The sequence below is a fragment of the Poeciliopsis prolifica genome, unplaced genomic scaffold (assembly GCF_027474105.1).
Source record: "Poeciliopsis prolifica strain line A6 unplaced genomic scaffold, Auburn_PproV2 SCAFFOLD024, whole genome shotgun sequence".
NCBI lineage: Eukaryota > Metazoa > Chordata > Actinopteri > Cyprinodontiformes > Poeciliidae > Poeciliopsis > Poeciliopsis prolifica.
The window spans coordinates 7267787-7287504 of NW_026562399.1; the positions used below are offsets into that span (position 1 = coordinate 7267787).

At 41.9% G+C, this 19718-nt stretch overlaps 1 protein-coding gene across 5 annotated transcripts in view; it reads right to left on the reverse strand.

Annotated features, from left to right (window-relative positions):
- Positions 1–924: 924 nt before the first annotated feature.
- Positions 925–19718, reverse strand: part of usp25 (ubiquitin specific peptidase 25) — a 34693-nt gene continuing 15899 nt past the window's right edge. For 2 of the 5 annotated variants that reach the window (XM_055046583.1, XM_055046581.1), the window contains exons 11-26: positions 19363–19490; positions 19182–19277; positions 18865–19029; positions 17254–17495; positions 16544–16614; positions 16215–16443; positions 15408–15665; positions 15151–15290; positions 13412–13579; positions 10912–11007; positions 8472–8650; positions 7600–7678; positions 6555–6634; positions 5408–5531; positions 2848–3040; positions 925–1752 (exon numbers count right to left, since the gene is read on the reverse strand). In XM_055046583.1, the coding sequence (XP_054902558.1) occupies positions 1580–1752; positions 2848–3040; positions 5408–5531; positions 6555–6634; positions 7600–7678; positions 8472–8650; positions 10912–11007; positions 13412–13579; positions 15151–15290; positions 15408–15665; positions 16215–16443; positions 16544–16614; positions 17254–17495; positions 18865–19029; positions 19182–19277; positions 19363–19490 (2421 nt within the window). In that variant the 3' untranslated portion in view covers positions 925–1579. The remainder of the gene's footprint in view (positions 1753–2847; positions 3041–5407; positions 5532–6554; positions 6635–7599; positions 7679–8471; positions 8651–10911; positions 11008–13411; positions 13580–15150; positions 15291–15407; positions 15666–16214; positions 16444–16543; positions 16615–17253; positions 17496–18864; positions 19030–19181; positions 19278–19362; positions 19491–19718) is intronic. The other 3 variants (XM_055046582.1, XM_055046584.1, XM_055046585.1) reach the window with 3 other exon arrangements.

Consider the following 19718-nt stretch of genomic DNA (forward strand, 5'->3'; position numbering starts at 1 on the left):
AGAGAGAAGTGATGGAAGGATGAGGAACTCTGATTGGCTCGTGGAAAACCCCCCCCCAAAAAAACCCACTTCATAGAAGTACGTGTTTCCAGAAAGGATATTTAATTCTAATAACTAAAAAAATTACTGCATATTAAAAGCAATAATTATTGGCCCCGTTTCCCCAGGGGGGCCCACAGTGGGGCCAGGGGAACCATTTGCGGCCAATCTTTCAAGAATGACTCAAATTTGGCCCACAGTAAACCTTTTATTTTCTAACTGGGAAGAAAGATTACAAACTGAAATCTTATCAAAATACATTTTGTAAGTAACTACACTTTCTGCACCGTTTTGCAAGGACAAAATCTGTCCAGTTCCCAACAGAATGATCTGATTTCTGCTTTTACTGCCCCAAACTGACTAAATCTGTTGCTATTTATTTTCAATGAACGCCTGTCAAACTGTATAATCGACTTTGAGCATGATGTTATGTTATTCCCTCATCAAAATCATACCTGTAGTGTTGCCTCGATTCTTTCGTGCAGGTTAGATTAGTCCATTCAGCTGCGGCAAACACCTGAGTGGGCCGAGCCCCGCCTTCGAGGCGCAGCTCCTCCTCCGAGCTGAAGTTCCTTTTCAATTGTTTTTTTTTGTCTTTCCATTGGAAGTTTGTGGTTGGAAGAACTTGAAAAACATGGAGAGGTAATTGAATTCTGGTTGAAATGATAGAAAATCAAAGCTTGACCAAGTTATTTTTGCATTTTTATTATTTGCGCCACAAGCCGATTTGAAGTTTGCGTTTCACTCCGTCTGAATACTTACTTCTAACGAGCAGCCGTAGAAAAGTCTACCAGAACTTTTACTTACCTGCCAAACGTCTGTGAACGCAACGAGCAATGGCAAAGGACGCAAAAACAAAAACCAAAACGAGGCGAAAAACAATCATTTAGTTGGCCTAAAAGGGCCATAAATAAAATTTTTATTCTCTCAAATTATTAACAAGCCACAGGAAACCTGCGGCCGTCTACCACAGCACTTAAAACATCTCGTTCTGGCACAGTTCACAAAGACATGAGACCCATGTGAGATCCTCGGAGACATCTCAAGGCTCTCCTCCTTACTTTCTTAGAAAAATAAAACATGGTAATACTGTACCAAACAGGTGGCAAGAGAACCGGAGGGTCCATTCCAACAAGAGGGGCGGGGTGGGGGTTCAGAAAGGGTCATTAGTGTGGCTCGGGAAGCTTGAATCAAACGGCAACGACAATATTAACTATGAAAAACCTCGAAGCTTCTTGTTTGTTTTTTTGTTTGTTTTTTTTCTTATGTTGCAAAGCTGAACCACAATGTGATTGCTTTCAACTCTTCTCACCTCACAATACTGTCTTCCCTCCCCGCCTCATCCTTCCTCTACTGTTCTGTCTTAAAGAGACGTGTGGAAATAATATTCAGGATGATAAAACTTATAGCAGCAAAAAAATATATAATAAAGAGTAACAGAAAGAAGAACGGCGAGAAGCGAGCGGCGACCCCGGGACTGAGAAGGAAGGCGTTGGGTTGACGGAGGTCCGTGAGCGAGAGGCGGCGGAGCGTCCCGAGCTCATCTCCCCTCGCCGGGCGCCCGGCCGACGGCGGCCATGATGCGGCCGAAGCGCTCGCACAGCTCCAGGGTGGAGTAGCTGGGCAGCTTGGGGGGGTCGTGGAAGCTTTTGATCTCTGTGGAGCAGTCCAGCAGCTTGGGCAGGAAGTCGGTGAGCTTCTCCTGGAGGTTGGCTGGGAGACAGAAAGGAGAAGAAGGCGGTGAGCAAACGTCCAGGCTGAAATCGCCAGCTAAATATTTGCGGAGTCCGCCGCGCGGAGCCGGGCGAGATCAGTGGGACGGGACCGGACTGCTCTGGGTGATAATGCTCTGCTTTCTGCTTTTCATGAACAAAGGACAGGAAATCAGACAAGCAGCTCTCAGGGAACTGATAAAAGCCCCAAAGCGCTTTGCTCCAAACTTTCCCACAGATGATCCAGAGCAAAGTGGCTTCCGGATCTTTACCCAAACATTTGCTCCTGTCAATGAGATGACTATACGCCTTGTAGAAACGGACATCTCTGGAACTTTCCTCAATTTATAACCAAATCTCAAGACTTTATTGGGATATCTTGTGATAGACCAACAATAAGTGGTAAATAACTGAAACGGAAGGAAAATGAGACGTGAGGATCCCCAAGGTTGAATCCTTGGACCTCTCTTGTTTAGTACCGTCATGACCCCACTAGCTCAAGTTATAAGACATACCATCAGTCACATGATGCACAGCTCTACATTACGACGAACCCATCCCACGACGGAACAAATCATTAACGGCACTTGCGAAACTTAAAAGCGGATGTCAGCAAGACGCTCTCCATCCAAACCTCAGCAAAAACTTCACAGCTGATTGAGACAAACTCCACCTAAATTCTGCCGGTTTAAATTCACGTTTCTCTTTGCTGCAATAGTCTGTGGAGGTAACATGACAAATATAACCAGGCTAATCAGTAAAATAATCTTTTTTTGAAGTGGAGTAGCTATTTTTGTTTTTTTTTAAACAGTCTTTGTGGTGCTTTACTGCAATCATCCTAACTGATGGTAAAATTCAAAGAACTGTGCACATGACTGATACAGCATATAAAACACTGCATTAATCTGCACAGCTGAAAGCGTTTCCTGTGGACAGGAGGCCCCCGGTACGTCAATGCTGATCCAAAACTTCCAAACCTCTGATCCCCGTCTGACTGCGTTTCCTGATCTTGCTCGCCTCGCTTGTTCTGAAACCGGATCTGCATCCTCCGTCGTCCGACCCTTCAGGCCTCCGGAAACAACCCTGGAGAGCTCACCTTCCATCTCCTGGCCCAGGTAGGAGCACCAGCGGTTCCTCATGTCCTCCACGGCGAGCAGGTCCTTCTCGGCCTCCTGCGCCAGCAGCAGGGGGATGCAGGGCACCACCAGCTCGTTCATGATGCCCAGGCCCGTGCCCACTTCTGGCTCCTCTCCGGATTCGAACATGGCAGCCGCTTGCTCGTTCAGTTTCTGCGGGGAGGTGATGGAGGGGGGGAGAGAAGCCGATGAGTTCAACACAGAGTTTAACTGGGCGGATAAACAGTTCGAATGTAAGCTGGCTCCGACTGGAGTTTAAACAGAGTTACTTTAAAGAGAGTGACGGGTGGCGCTCCTTCGGTTTCCCTGGAACGACGGAATGTATTTTTTTTCTGCGACCAGATGGCTTTGCAATCAGCTGAGGTTGTATTTATTTGGAGCGAGAAGAAAGCTAGTGGTGTCCTTCAAACCAACGTCACTGTCATACGGAGACCGGTGTGTTTATGGATGCATTGGATAACATGCAGGTGTTTTAAGGGTGACGGTTAAGAGGTTAATCCAGCTGACCAGCAATGTGCAGCAGCTGCTGTACTCCTTATAATCAGCCTGTTTCTCAATAGGATACAACTTCTGGTCATGTTAATAGTAAACTATGCCTCAAGGTTTTTTTCCCTACACCGTTATTTTAAGCATTCATCTTTGATTTTCACTGAACTCGTTTTGGAAAATGAAGCCTGAGCACTTTAGGAACGTTCCAAACACATGGAGTCGATAAAGCAGAAATTATTTCCTTAATTTTTGGAGATTGGTGATCAGCCGATACTTGCGTGTGAAACCAATGTCACCCACTGATCTCATCTCTTGGAAAAGGTCTCAAAAATCAACAACGGTTCTCTTGTTCTCTGCTGAGAAAGACCGGCCCACCAGCTCATGTCCGGACGTCTTCACTATCAGGCAAAATGGGGATCAGCAGGACAGGCTTCTCAAAGATCGGTAGTCTGCAATCGCCAGCACTGAGAGACGGGATACAGAGCGCTATGCGCCGTGTCGGACTGGTCTAAAGTTTGTTGTCGTGCTTAGAACTCAAAAATGAGAAAAAGACACTTTAACGTTTCCATTTGCCAGCCTACCACAGAAGAAGAGCTCTGAAGTTAGCCTGCTGCCAGACACCAGGGGTGGGGACAAAGCAGACGCCGCCATCCTTCACAACGTGTTGACAATTAAATCCGCCGCCAGTTTTTAGTTGATGTTCATGCTGATGAATTGCTGTGGCTCTGCTCTCAATGGCCATATAAGTCATTTAATTTCACAAAACTCCTTTTAAATATTACTGGCAAACTCTAAATGCGCGACCTTTGCATCACTGATAGAAAAGAGGAATGTGAAACCCGATGGCTGCATAAAGACCGTCTTTTACACGGCTCAGAAAAATGAAATCTGAACATTTAGCAACTGAACAACGCAGTTGCAAAACATTAACTTTGTTAATGTTAGCAGATTTTTCTTTCCTTCCCTCCCCGTCTCTCTTAGTCCCGTTTTATTTCGTCTCCTCCTTGAGATGTTTTTCATTTCCTTTATTAGATTTGGGTTTAAAAGCGGGTCTTGAAATCCTTGCCTGAATGCAGATACGAGCTTTTTTTTTTTTTTTTTTCCCCCTCTCTCTCTCTTTCCGTTCTTGGCCCAGCAGCGTCTTGTCGTCACACACAAACTCGCTGACCTCCTTCTCTGAGGAACAACCTGCTTTTCTTTTTTTCCTCTCTCCCTCGCTCTCCTTTCTTTTTTTTTCTTTTCTCCCTGCGAGCCAGTTTGGAATCGGGAGCGGCGGGCTGGATTTGCAAAACGTCCAAGTCCATTAACTGTGTCAACGTTAGCTGTGTTTTCAATTAAAACAAGAGGCGAAGGTAAACAGCTGCGAGGACGGCGTTCTGGCCGGGGATCTGAGCTGACCGGCCGGGCGGAGGTTAGCTGAGGACGCGCTTGTGTCTCATGGTAATGTGTTTACACTTGCTGGGCCTCCTGCTTCCTATTCCCACTACAATGATTACATTATGAGCACAATGCTGGTGTAAGGTTACCGAGTGCAGCAGCAGAGACAGAGAGAGAGCGAAAGAGAGAAGAGGTTCTGAGGACGGAATGGATCGGGTTGAGAGAGAAAAAAAAAATCCCCAGCCCTGACCAATAATACCGGAGCGCAGGCCGGTTTGTGGGGGAGAAATGAAAAGAGGCTCACATCACGACGCTGAAAGGATTTTCATCAGTCAGTATCAGATTAAAAAAAAAAAGAAAGAAAAAAAAAAAACTTTCTGTGGAATCTTTTGTGGGCTTGAAGCAAGCCAGAGCAATATCTCAGTGAAAGCAATCTGATTATAGCAACCAAGCTCATCGCTGAGGGGGGGAAAAACATCCAGCTTTGTTAGTTTCTGCTGAGTCACTTTCGCGACGGAGGCCTGATAGAGAGGAAAGGGAGTAAAAGAGAGGAGGCGGGGATCAGAGGGATGAACTACTTCACACGCAGATTTCAGGGAGAAGATAATGTCCTTCGATTGCGGGGATATTCCAGACGGAGGGAGAGCGTCTCACCAGCAGACACTCTCTGCGGTGATAGCCCAGCAGCTCCTCGTCATGGCCGCGGTACAGGCCTTTCAGCAGCAGCTCCCTGTTGTACTGGTACGAGTAGATGAGGTACATCAGGGCCTCCACGTAGCTGCACGGGAACACACACACACACACACACACACACACACACACACACACACACACACACACACACACACACACACACACAGAGAGAGAGAAACATTCCGGTCAGATAACAATGCTGGATCAGAGAAACGGTGGAAACTAAAGAGAGATCCAAGCGAAGAACTCATTGACCCCCGGTCTGCCATCAAACTGGGAGAGGCGATGACTGTGAAACGGTGCCCCCTGCAGGAGACGCCGGGACGGGACATTTTGCTGGTGATGGCTGATCAGAGGATTTTCTACAACATGCACTGACGCCAGCACTCCAACCGTCCCATGACATTCTGGTTTATATTCTGTACTAAAGCAGGTAAACTCAAGAACTATCTATGGTTTTTTTTTTCATTAAAGAATACATACAAAATATTGACATTTATTTCTAGCATATTTAAAAAATAAATAAATAAATAAAATGATCAGGCTTTTAATTTGTAACTTAACAAAATGCCAGATGGGATGGAAAAGAAGAATGTAAAGAGAAGAAAAATACAGAGTAAAGGAAAAATTTGAGGGAAATAAATGCAGAATGACAAAAAGAAAGAAAGAGGAAGAAAAGACGGAAAAACAAGTCAAAGACAAAAATAAATGCAAAAGGAAAAGAATAACACAAACTAAAACAATCAGAAAGAAAAAAAAACAGAACAAAAGACAAAAAGAATGATAGAAAGAAAAGAATGACAAAAAAAGAACAAACGACAAAAGAAAGAACGACAGAGGAGATTGTAAACTGTGTTGAGAATGTTTCATCAGTCGTCCAAACTCTTTCATGAAAGAAATCTTATTCACCGTTTTTAATATTTTATCAATTACTTCAAAATGTTCTCCCAATTTTGGACTGAAACTGATGCTATCTTAGAGTCTAGCGCTTTAATTTGGAAGCGTTCGGTGACATTTACTGAACCCTGACTCGTATCCAACTCAGTGGCTTTGCTTTTTGATTCACTACAAAGAAATCAGAGAGATATCCCAGAGCATTTGAGCGTACTTTGACTTCTGGAACAGCTCCAAACCAGTCACCATCAGCACCGTTGTCTCTCGGAAATTCCTGTAGTCTTGATGCCACATCTGCAGAAGGAAAAAAAAAAAAAATACAAAAATAAAAAGTTCAAACAAATTAGATTAGTGGAAAACAAAGACGGGAAATATTCTTTTACAATACAGTGGAGGATCTAACTGGCATGTCCAACACTGTATCAGGCTCCCAGAATATCCATGGGACTCCATTTTGATCAAAACAAAGAAATCAGAGGAATATCTCAAGTAATATTAGCAAAAAGGGAAGAATAAAAACCAACTAGCAAGGGTAGAAAATATAAAAGTGTCCGGAAGTTAATTAAATTCTGTCGTGATGACACTTTATTGTATTTAGAATGTATCCGTTTTAATTTGTATTTTCCTCGGTTATTGTTCTCTGTGCTTATCTAACTGCTTATTTTGGAGATCAGTATTGCTGTTTACTAGTCTGCATTAATTTGTTAGGTATGCACTATTGCTATTCATTTAGTTATCATAACTAATAATTATTTCTAAAAATCCTTAAGATCACATAAAGTCTTTAATACACAGAAAAATCTATACTGGGTTACGTTTAATCCCAAAAACTGAAGCTGTGACATGGCAAACCAAAACTACATTTAAATCAAAGTAAAAAGCCATTTTTTTTTTCAGATATTCTAATTTTCAGCTTCAGATAATGGAATTAGATTGAAGACAAACCTTTTCTCCTCCAGTTGTTCATTTTTGATTTTCCCGTATTTATCCTGACTTTAAAATCTTCGGTATACAACAACTGGAAAATCTCCTACATCACTCCATGCACATTCAGCACATGAAGTGTTACTAAATTCAGGTGTATGTTATATATTTGTATCAAATTGATGGCTGGTATTCAGGAATTCATTTTTTATCATTTCAAACAGTGTGAAACGGTGCGATTGGGCAAACAGGAGGGATCAAAGTGGGATATATTCTGCTTTCTTAGCTAAAAAGGAAGAAAAAAAAAGAAAAAGAAAAAAAGAGTCATTTCTCACCTCATATTCATCCATGTTGACCTCCTCAGGCTTAATCAGGTCCAGTTTAACGCGGGCCACTTGCATAATGCTCTTACATCTGAGGGAGGTGGGTGCGAAAGGAAGACGAAGCAGTGTAAGCAGCGAGACGCTGAGTCATGGTGAGGTACAACACCAAACGAAACGGTCGGCGCTGCCCCAAGGCCCTAACGCGGCCTAATGAATCACTCTTAACTGCCGAGAGGAGAAGTGAAACGCTCCTCCGGAGGCTCCTATTGAGGCCACATGCACGCATAAATCTAATTATCTTGCTCAAAATAGAGGAGAAGGGAGAAATCAATTTTGTGCTCATGAATATGGATTGAGGCCAACATGCACAGTGAAAAACTTTTTAAGAGATAGTTAAGCACAACGCCCCCAAATGACTAACAATGCAGATTTTAAAAAAAAGATGGTGAATCATTTAATAAAAAACATACGTCTATACACGTGGTTTTTCTGGGTTGCTTTACATCTGAAAAAATTAATAGTCATGTAAACATGGAAATGTTGCCTGTGCTGACAAATCAAAAATTAAGCACTACAAGATTAAGGACTTTGCTGCCCTCTGCAGGACGCCAACAAAAACACAACGGTAGGTAAAATTCTGTTAAATTAAACCTCCATCTACCAGCTTCCTTCTGTATCCAGGCTCGGTTAGAAATGACGGAAAGTGTCAATATCAGTGTGTTAATCTGTCTGTTTAGCATCATCACAAAACATATCGAAGCTATGAGGGTTGTAGTGTAGTAGTAGTGCATGGAAAAGTCTGAGTCATATGAATACTTCTGCACGGTACCGATCTCAGAAGTGCAATAAGATTTGAAACTATGGACCTGAACCGTCTTGCATACCTCTCATCAAAGGCAAGGTTCCTGTCAGCAAACTGTGTGAGCAGAGTCCTCTCCAGGATCTTTTTGGGCGCCTCGTTTTGGATGAAGTAAACGATGACGTGGTGTAGCCTGTAGTCCAACTCGGGCGGCGTGTCCTCCTGGGCAAACCGTAGGAGACGGGCGTATTCCAGCTTGATGGCCTGATCGGAGACAAAGCAGAGGGACGTCCAGGGTTCAAGCTCAACACAGCAGGTGGCCACCGCTTCTCTCTAATTTAGTTCACTTTGGGAAATGACTAGGGGTGCACCGATTGCAGTGATTGATTGCATTTTTTTTGATAGCAGATCACAGATCTCTACAAAGCCTGACAAAAGACATTTTTTTTGGTTTAGTCTGAAAAGTTGATACGTTAGGGACAGCGGGGTAACTATTAGCTGAACATATGCCGTCTTTCATAGCAAAGAAAAAGGTGACAATGGCTGATTTTCAGGCTTTAGTGACAGTAGACAAGATTAGTGGATAAAAATCTGTTTCACTCAAAAAAAAAAAAAAAAAAAAAAAATCACATGAACAAACCAGTTTCACTTGTGGCACTGAGTTTGCAACACAGTAAGGGTATTATTTATACACTCTCAAGCTAGAATATGGTGGCTGTAAAACTTCTCTCTCCTTAAAGGCTCACCCACTTTCACGCTGAACTCAAGTCTCTCCACTGTTGAGAACTGTGGAAACAAACTGCAACTGGTTGCAATCAACCAACTGCAGATCTCCCAAAAATAAGAAAATTGGAGCCAGCTTCTCAGTGCACCCCTAGAAATTACAGAAGACTTTCACTCTGACACTATGTAGACTTAAAATCAGCAAAAGACTTGCATTTTAAAATAAAATTTTAGAAAAGAAACAAAACAACAAAAAAGCAGTTAAGAAACAAATATAAATGTGTGTTTCACATTAAGGATTTCATCTCCATTATGGGTTGATAGGTTTATGGTGCAGACTATTTGTGAATATCAATATATCAAGGTATCCCAAAGCCAATTCATTTCAGGAATTGGATTCTAAACGTGAAACCAATATATAGATTAACCAAACACAGAGTGATATATTCTGTTTGTCATCATTATGACTACCCGCTGTCCTCAAAATTCAGTTTCTTACAGAATTAGAATATTTCGTTGGACCGATTAAAACGGATAATTAAATCATGGTGAAGGCTGCTGACTTGGCAGCTGTCCAGAAGGAAATCTGACATCCTACCAGGAGTCATGATAACTGAATAATAAATTGTCCCAGAAATGATTGGAATGAATGACAATATTGTCATTTTGAGACCATTGTCAAGGAATCTACATAAATATATTGTTTCGGTTGAAAGAAACACGAGAAATACAAGCATGCAAAAGGACATTTTTGAGCCCATTTTACTTTATCATACGATTAATTGATTTATTGCTTTCATGGCAGCCTTAGCTCCAACTGTCATAATCCTTACGTCAAGCCACTCCTGAACAATGCAACGCTAGAACTGTCTTACCTGAGTTTTCTGAGTCAGGGAGAAGCTAAACTGTTGCTGATTGGCTCAAAGTCCTTATTTTAGATGAAAGTAAATGTGTTTAATCCAGGGTGCGTTGACACCAGACCTGTTTCGGACCACAACAGAAAACTCTGGCCCGCCGACAAACCGAGGCTTTGGTTTGGTTGCAGTGAACGCCGGTGGCGTTTGTATGTATGTAAACGCCAAGGGGACCGGAAAACGCTCCTAAAGCAGAAAGTTGGCAACAGCGCCTGGCATTCTGGGTAAAAACAACCAAAACAAAACGTGCAGGTCTCACAGGAGAAACGGTATTTTACCAAAGACAAAAGAGAAATTCTAAAACCGCTAAAATTTGTTTTGCTTACATTTTGGTCTCTAATCAATTCTAGTCTACCGGACTGTAGAGTGTGAAAACACCTTTAGAAATCCAGTTCATCAAGGCCAAAGTCAGAGCAGTCACCAGGAAATGTTGCTGACAAGCATAATGCAGATATAGATTTTTCTTCCCCCCCCAACTCAGCAGGACTCGGCCCCTGCCCACCCTGCCCAATGTACAGCAAACCTGTCTGTCCTTACCCCACAGAGACTCCTGATCCAAAGGATCAGCTTAACTGATCCATTGGCATTTACTTCTCAAGAGATCTATATTTCAGCATTTAAATTTCTTTTAACCCCCCCCCCAGCCCCCCCCAAAAAAAAAAAAAAAAACCCTGATTGATTGTACGTAATATTCCCATATTCTGAGAAGCTGAATTTTGGACTTCCATGACTCAGGGTGGAATAAGACATTATATCAGTTCCACATTGTGATTTAAGTCACTACGATGAGTTTACTGTGCAATGCAGAAATGATCATAAAACAAGAGGTGAATGGTTGTATGAAGTGAGAGACAGTGGAATGAAGAGAGGTAGAAGGAGAGATGGTACCTTAAAAAAGGCTGCCTCAGGCCCGTTCTTTTCATATATGCTGCTGGATTTGCCAATGGCCATAATAATACCCTGCATGTTGGGGGTCATCATTATCTACCCAGAAAGCAGGAACCATGTTAAATAAAATACCCTTCAAGTAAAAATATGATTAAATACACAGGTTTCATGGCTCTCAGGCAGTGCAGTAGAGCCTACAGGAGTTAGGGCATGCTATTGGTTAGCCAGCACCGCATGCACAGTTAGTGACAAGGAGGGACACAGCCAGTGTGTTTAGGGGCAAGATGCACATTCCTCAAAAAGGACGGTGTGTAAAAACCGAGACAACTGACATCAGTTCCTGCTGTCTCAGAGTGACTCTCAGTAGGAGCATGGGAATTGTTATGGTCAGACAGTGGGGTAGCTGGGTTTTCCCATCAGACCGTCAGTTCCCAGAACCACACACATAAAAACAACAACAACAAAAAACCTATAAAAGCGCAGTGCAATCCCGCCGAACCACAAAGTGGGTAAAAGACTTTTGAGGTGTTATTGACCCTGTGTCTCAAGACCACAGGAGGGTGAAAGAAAATATGAGATTTAAAAACAAACAGAGCATAAAGTCAGTGTCCTGTGTGGGATCTCTAGACAAATCATTCAAACTGATTCACATGATAACTCCTTGCTTCTTCCTTCAAACAGCATTTTGACTGTTTCAGGGTGGGCATTCATCCCAGAAAACTACCTTTGTAAGGAGCATTTTCTATTAAGGAGGGAGGTTTTGTGGAGGAAGAGTACTGTGCATTTCTTCTTGGATGCCTTTTCTCAGCATTATGGGGGCTTCGGCTTTTCTACAGTTCAGATTTTAGAATTTTACTGCAATAGATTTTAAATGACATCAGTGGGAAAGAAGGGAACAGAATCTCCAGTAAAAGAACAGCTTATGCAACTTTCATGAAAAAAATAGTTTTTTTCTTACATATTTGTTGAAACAGGTACCATGTTGTGAGAGTATTGCATGAGACAGTTTAAAAAAAAGATCTTCTAAGCCTTCTCTCAGTGATAACTATAGATATACACAGCTCAGTCAGAAACAACCAATAAGAGTATGAATTAACGAAGGAAAATGGTCAGACAACTCAGCAAACTGTATCGACCTCAAAGTGACAACATGAAATCAATGTACAAACTTCAACAAAGGATATTAATACTTAGGGATACGGAGATCTGAACATTGGTGTCAATGGCGATATTAATGTTAATGTTATGGCCGATAATTGCTGTTCACCGATATTATATACATTTCCCTATCCTGATTCTCTGATTCTCACAGACGTTGCTTTTTTGCTTCATTTAATCACCCGACAATCTGGCGCTAACTCACTATGGCATGATAAAATAAATGTCACATGATCAACTTCCTATGCTCCAGAAAGACAAACGGGAACAAGATTGAAGTCATTATTGATCTTTAATATCTTATCGGACCAACACCGGTATGTGCTGATGCAAGTATCAACGATTGAGAAACAAACACTTAAATTAAATTGAAATTAATCATATTTTGCCCTTCTTGTAGCTAGACAGAATCCCGTGCCTTTAAGAAATGTTGCCACCATCTAAAAAAAACATTATAAAAATTAAGCTATAAAGAATTGCAATACACTGCTGGCAATTCTGAATCAATTCTAAATACTCAAATCTATTTTGAAATGAGTTAAGTTGCATGTCTTCCTCTCCTGTTTGCGAGTATATTGCATCGCATTACATATCCACCTGGCCGTCGTAGAAAAATTATTTGATACTTTATGATTAAGAAAGGGCCAGACAGCTAAGCAGAAACCTATTTTTGTTTAAACACAACTTGATGGGATTTGAAATCTTCCAGAATAATTTTAAGTAAATGTTATATTCGTTCACACTATTTTTTTATCTTGTTGGTTACAATTTAAAAAGAATCTCTGGATCTTTTGAATAGAAAAACTGGTTTCTGGATCGAATTGTGACCCAAAATAACAGAGTCGAATCTCTAGACGCTGAAAAATCTGCACCTCCAGCTTGAAGCACCAACACCAATTCAGGCAGTGGCTGTAGGAGGAACGAGCATCTTTGGTCTGTGTGTTTACTTTACATAACCAGCACAGTCCTAGCGCGGTATCAATGGGGAGAAAAACAAAAAAATAAACACTTAACAGGCCCGGACAGAATAAGACTTCCAAGACACAAAAGCTGAAGAAAGCAACATGAAAACCCTCCTCTAGAGAGGCAAACAGCTTCCTGCCATAGAGCCAAAATGCAGATTGGCTGAAGTAGAGATTTTTCATGTGAAGGCTTTGCAGATAGGGCAACACAGGGTTAGCGTCGGAGCGTGTTTTCAGCCTGATGCCAAGTCCTGAATCAGTCAGCAGAACAAAGTACAGCTCAGAATCATAGATAGCCATGGGAAGAGGCAGATTAAACGGCCTTTGACGTCTGTGAGCAGGAAGAGACAGAAGAGAAGCTGAGAGGGAGCTGCAGCTACCTCGTCATCATAACCCCCCTCCTCTGATTCAATGACAAAGGTGCCCACGTGAGGAATGGCCACCTCTACGGTGCGCTGGCAACGGGCCTCAGCCTCTTTAACCTGGTCAGAGGGAGGGGCGGGGCTCATCTGGGCCTCAGGCTGAAGGGTGGAGGGAGGGGGGGCTGACTGGAGAGGAAGTGTAACAGGTGAACAGGAAGGACAGATGAAAGGACAAGATATGTTAGATGGAGGAGAGGGAAAAAAACAAACAAAAAAAAAAAAAAACTAGGTGAAATATAAGAATGCAGCTCTCATAATCTCAACACATCTTCAGTTGCAGCCCAATACAAACTGAACGGGCAGATGAACCTTTCCTCACCCATTATAGTGCAGGATTTAAAATGGCTCATCAAACAGCCCTGAATTTTAGTGTCCAATAAGGCTGCCGGGGATATAGAGTGTAGTGAAAGCTGCATATACACACTTTTGATTAGACGTTATAATGGTCTGGAACTTGACATCAGTGGCACGTGTTGTGTTGTTAAATATCTATTATATATATATTATTCTTTTAGTGTTTAAGACAAACAGTGGAGAAAAACAGGTTATCAGCTTGTGGTGCAAACAGTAGCTGGAACAAAAACAAAGAGAAAATCCACTGTTTTCCCAACAGAAACTCTGGAATGATGAGCAAAACTGGGGAAAACGAGGAAAATTCAAATGAATAGCATGAGTGGAGCTGGATATGCATTAATCATTAAATGCTGTTAATTAAGGCGGTTAAAAAAAAAAACGATTAACCATTTCAGAAATTAACTAAGGTTTTCTTTGAAAAATGACTGAAGTGACATGCCTTTCAGCTTCAGAATGTTGCTGTTTTTAAGGGTAAAAATTTAATATTCCACAGAAATGAACATTAGGTTAAATACAGGGCTCTAGCAAGTGATTTGTATTCATCAAATGACTGAAAATAACATTTGCTGAAAGTTTAATGGTAAAAAAAAATTAAAAATGATAAATTATGCAATTTTCTGTCACATCTATTTTGCTTTGGCTAAAAAAACGCCCCCAAAAACCCGAGGGACATGAATTACTGCATTAAATCGCACCAGCTGTCTTCATTTCTATGCCAGGTTTATTTTGTGGAGTCTTTCAAATAAAGTTATTTTAGTACAAATCCTTCATTCTGCTATTCTAAATATCTGCGAAACAACAAGTTTAATGTTTTACCATCTATTTCAGTCCCAATTTAAAAGCCACAAGTTCAGTGAAACAGTTCAATATAAGAGAAAATGTTTTCTCATTTAACTTTAAAAACAAAGAGTAAAAACTAAAGATCAATTATGATGTTATTTGCTTTGATTTACTGGGCCACAATTTGAGGTTTTCTCAGAAACATTTTTTGTTATATTCTAAGCATGGAACTCAAAAACTAAAAGACTTGTTCAAATAGAAATCTATAGAAATGGAGTTTCCTTTTCTCTTTTCCCCACCAAGCCAGATATGGAAAATCTACAGAAAAAAAATCCCACACGTTTCAATGCGTTGCAGGAACTCTGCTGAGTATTTATTTAACCAATTTGGTGAAACACTGATTATTAAAACCCACACGCTGTGTGTGTAAAGGTTTGTATTGACAGTGGATTTTCTCTTTGACACTCCTGATGTTGTGCGTTAAATGAAGGACCTGAAATGGAACGTTTTGGTGAAACGAGATGTTTCCTGCAAGCTTCAGTTGCAATGCAGCCCATACGTACAGCGTTCAGCAGGACTTCAGGGCTCCTGTCCTCCTGCTCTGCGGCTGCTCTGCTTATGGCCCTCTCCGTGTCCTCCTGCAGGTGCTTGAAGTCGCCAGTGGGCGACGGCTGCTCCAGGTACTCCGGATCCTGCTGGGCTACTGCAGGATAGCAACAGATAAATGACAGTGCAGGAGTGAATCGGCTTAGCAAAAAAACCCCAAAAAACTAATAAGCATTAATTTCAAATCTGCTCTGATGAGCTCCCTGGCGCCTACCAGTATTGTCTGGAGGGCTGGATTCAATGCTCATGGGTTGTGGAGAAGAAGTGGAGGTGGAGGTGCTGGACGGTGCCGCAGACGCAGCTGCTGCAGCCAGAGCCAGCTTTTCCTGCTGGGCCTTGCGGGCCTGCATGGCGTCCCACTCTTCGATCTCCTTGTCGAACTGTTCGTTATCCTCCTTCACGTACTGCTTCAGGTCGGGAGGCAGCTTGTCCATGCCGCTCAGGATCTGGCCCGTCTCTTTATCGAACTCCTCTGCAAAAGAGTGGGGTGCTGGTCAACACATGGGAAAGAGGTGTAAAGCTTTATTAAATGGAGGGTTTGGGGAGCCGTAAGGCACGGAGAAAATCTCTATGCGTGCTCGGTACGAGGGACTGTTATCAAAAACAACGCTTCCAGTTGTTGCTACCCGCCCATCCAGGGGGAGTGAATGTTTCAAGTTATTAGATGTGTTGCCATTGATCATATTAACACACAATTTGACATTATGAAAATAAATTTGCTCAATAGAAACACGGTTATTTAGAAAAGAATCTCTAGTTTTTGTCGATAAGTTTCGCTGCTGGGATGAGGTGGCATCCAAATTGGTCTATTTTGCAAAGAGAAAATCCTTTTTTTGCCCCACGCAAGTCATGTGATCAACTGGATGTTGCCACTGGCGTAACCCAGGAAGCAGTCGGAGGATCACGTTTTTTTAATGACTCACGTAAACAAGCGTCCGAAGTTCTGATGCCTCAGTGTTTTGGGGGAATTTTTATGTAATCTAAGAATGTTCGTCAAACATGACACCGGTGCCGATTGTACCTTCTATGAGGAATGGCTTCTTGTCATTAATGTACATGAGGCAGTAGGCACTGGCGTTGCGGTAGCCTCCAAACGAGTCCCTGACCAGCTCCTCCCAAGACGACTTGGTGACCGAGATGTCGTTGTACTTCATCCAGCAGCGCTGGTGGGGGTCATAAATGTAGGCCCAGTAGTGGCCGGCGTTAGCCTGGCCTTCATGGACCAGCACTGCATGAAGCCGGTATGGAACCTGAGGAAAGAAGCCGAGGACGTTGGAAATGCGGACGAGAAAACGGAGCGTGAAGCTGATGAGTTTATTTGTTTTGATAAAAAAATAAAACTCAGCTCACCTGCATCATAGATTTGTCCGAGTACATAAGCTCAATGGTTCTGTGGATTCTCGTTATACTGCCCTGTAGATCTGATGAGAAGAGCAGGACGTTATTATATTGTGATAAATTAATGCAACACACAGCGTAAAGATTTGTTAGGAACAGGGATGAACCGATCCACTTTTTTCCCCTTTGACACCGATATCTGAGGTTTAGCATCCACTGACACCGATCTGAAGCAGGAAAACGGTGCTGAATTCACTTGAAATGTTACAAAACACATAAATGCAATGAAATACACATTTATTTGATAACTCTTCAACAGTACAGCACACTTAAATACACCAATAGCTTCACAAGCTTGGTCAAACATTTAAAAACAACACAACTTGTCAGTGTAATTAATTGTATAAAAGCCAATTTAAAATAAACCGACAAAAACAAAAGGGTCTCTACCTTGGTCAAATATGGAAAAATAAACTGCAACAAACCTTTTAAATGGTTCAGAAAATGAAATGTTCTAAATAAATAAACTAAATAAACTAAATGAAATAAAGTGACATCACTCAGAGAACGGAAAAATAGAATTAGCCTGAATAGATCTGCCCTTATCGTCACCGATACCCGATCTAGAGTTTATTTCGGGCATTGGTACCGACACACATATTAACGTTGGATCGGTGCATCTCTAGTTAGGAAGCCGTGATGAAGACACGATGGGAACGTACCGCGGGTGTCGTTCTCCACCTCGCTCCTCCAGCGGTGTAAGCAGCCCTCCAGCACCCTCAGCTCTTCTTCTGTGATGTGGCGTGGGGCGGGGTGCATGGGGAGGTCGGGCGGCAGCCGCGACTGAGTGAAGGGCTTGTGAACAGGAACTCTCTGCTGCTGGGCTGCAGGGGGCACCGCGACAGGAGCAGAAGCAGGACCCGAACTCTCCTGAGGAGGGACAGAGTCCGGCTCAGCTGTGCTGCTGGGAGGGAAGACAACAAAATAATGAATCTGAGCTTTATGAAGAGGAGTACAGTAAAAAAACAAACAAAAAGTCATTAATTCAAAAGTATTTATGACCTAATCCTTTATTCACATCAATTGTTTGAATGAGGAGTGGAAAAAATTTATATAAATCAATTCAAAACTGTTCCATAATTTTAGTCCATGCACCAAAATGTGCATTTGCTTTGAAGTACACACTGTTTTACTTTTAAAATTATACTTCCTTCTGTTATTTCAGTCACTTGAACTGAAGAACTTTTGGAAATTAATGGGCAATTATCTGTTTCCAGATCTAAAAATGACTAATAGCATTTCTAAATTTACTAAGTCCTTTAGTTTCAAAATATTTGATTGAATAAACAATTATTCTCCAGCATTCACTTTATAGAAAATTCCCATAGCTTGTTATGTCACAAAGGTTTAGTGTTGATTTTATATGTGTTGCCCCATATTTCTCTAGCGATAGAGCAAATAAATAAATAATATGACGTTATTGATGGTTCAAAAAAAGTGTTTTACTTTATTTGGAGTCTAATACTTGGGCATAGTTTTTGTTTTATGTATGTTGTACAAGATGATATAAACCTGAAGTCAAAAGAAAATCTGGGTCTTGAAAAATCAATATTGCCATGAGCATGAGATCTTTCTCCAATCTGACTGAATATAACAGAGACAAAAGGGAAAACTTACAGCCTCCCCCATCTTTTTTTTTTGCGCGTGTGCAAAATTGTTGAAAACCCAAGTGATTTTCCTTCTTGATTATCAGATGTGCAACTACCTCCATTCTGGTGGTTCTGTGAAGCTGCAGAACCATGACACAGATTAGTATTTAGGGAGGTTGTGTTTACACAAGGCTGCTCCCCCACCACCATTAATACAAGCAGGTTTGGGCTGCTTAAGAGCTGAATCCACAGAGGTTTAGTGTGAACCTTCCAAGTGGTGGCCAACCAAGCTGCCTGACTATAATTGTAGCTAAAAAATAAATTTTAAAAATGATTCGTCCTAAAAGTTTCACAGTTTTCCGGCAAACTTTGTGAAAAATCAAAATAAATCCCAGAGAGTTCAATAAGCAGTCAGGATGTTTTTTTGGAAACGACATCAATGACATTAATTCTAAGAAAGCATTTGCTTCATCCTCATGGAAAACTCTGTTGGAAAACAGTAAGAAATAGTGGTTGTTTTGTTATCTGTTTTCGGTTTGCCTGCTTAAAATGAAGTCCATATTTTAACGCTCCTTGAGTGTTCTGAAAAGTAAAATCCATCCACTATTCATTCAACCCATGAATATTTCCCAAGCAAAAACCCAGTGTGCTGAAAAGTGCCTGGGGTTTTTTAGCTGAACTTGCCTCGGTGGTGGTAACTGTTGCCCTGTCGTGCCACCAGGGGGGGCTGACGTGTCTATGTCCTCCACTGGGGAGGTGCACACTGGCTTACTGGAGGCGAACTCCATGGCATACTGGAGGACATCTGCCAGAGGAAACCTCTTAGGGCCTGACCCGTAACTCAGATATCTGAAAAGAAATAGAGGCGAGCCATGATGGAGGGAAACGCAGGAGGAGAGGGGGAATAGAGGGGAGATGATGAAAGCTGGAAGCTCTGAGGGGTTTCTCGAGGGGAGCTCTGCCGACCTTGCTAGGGGTCAACAGGTTTTAGTAGAGCGTACCTCTCCAAACGCTGCTGCAGCACCGTCAGATGCTCCTTCAGCCGCCTGATCTCCTCCCTCTTGATTCTGGTTATTTCCCTGTTTCTGTCCATGTATCTGAAGCACGGAAGGATTTATTTACGATTCCACTTCATGTCAGCAAACAGCTTAATAATGATAAATATCAACATTTCACCATCACCTGTCCATGTAGAGCATGGAGGGGAACTCCAGCTTGTTGTGGATCTTCTCAGGTCGCCCTAACGCCTGATTGAACTCAAATCTCGACAGTTCAAAGGTCAACACGGGAGGGAGCTCCGTGAACCAGTGCTGAAAAAAAAAGGTCACATTAAAGTGATTTTGCCTTGCTGCTGTATATTGAAGGAGAAATAAAAGTAAAACATAAAATACAACTTGCATATGTCAAAGTGTTTTTACTCTCTGGAAGGAATAGTGGGATTTTGTAAAGAGATGGCAATGAATACCAGAATTATTTGAAAAAATAGATTTCCAACCAGCCCTGCTGAATTAAGCTTTGGTTTACTGTGACATTTTGCA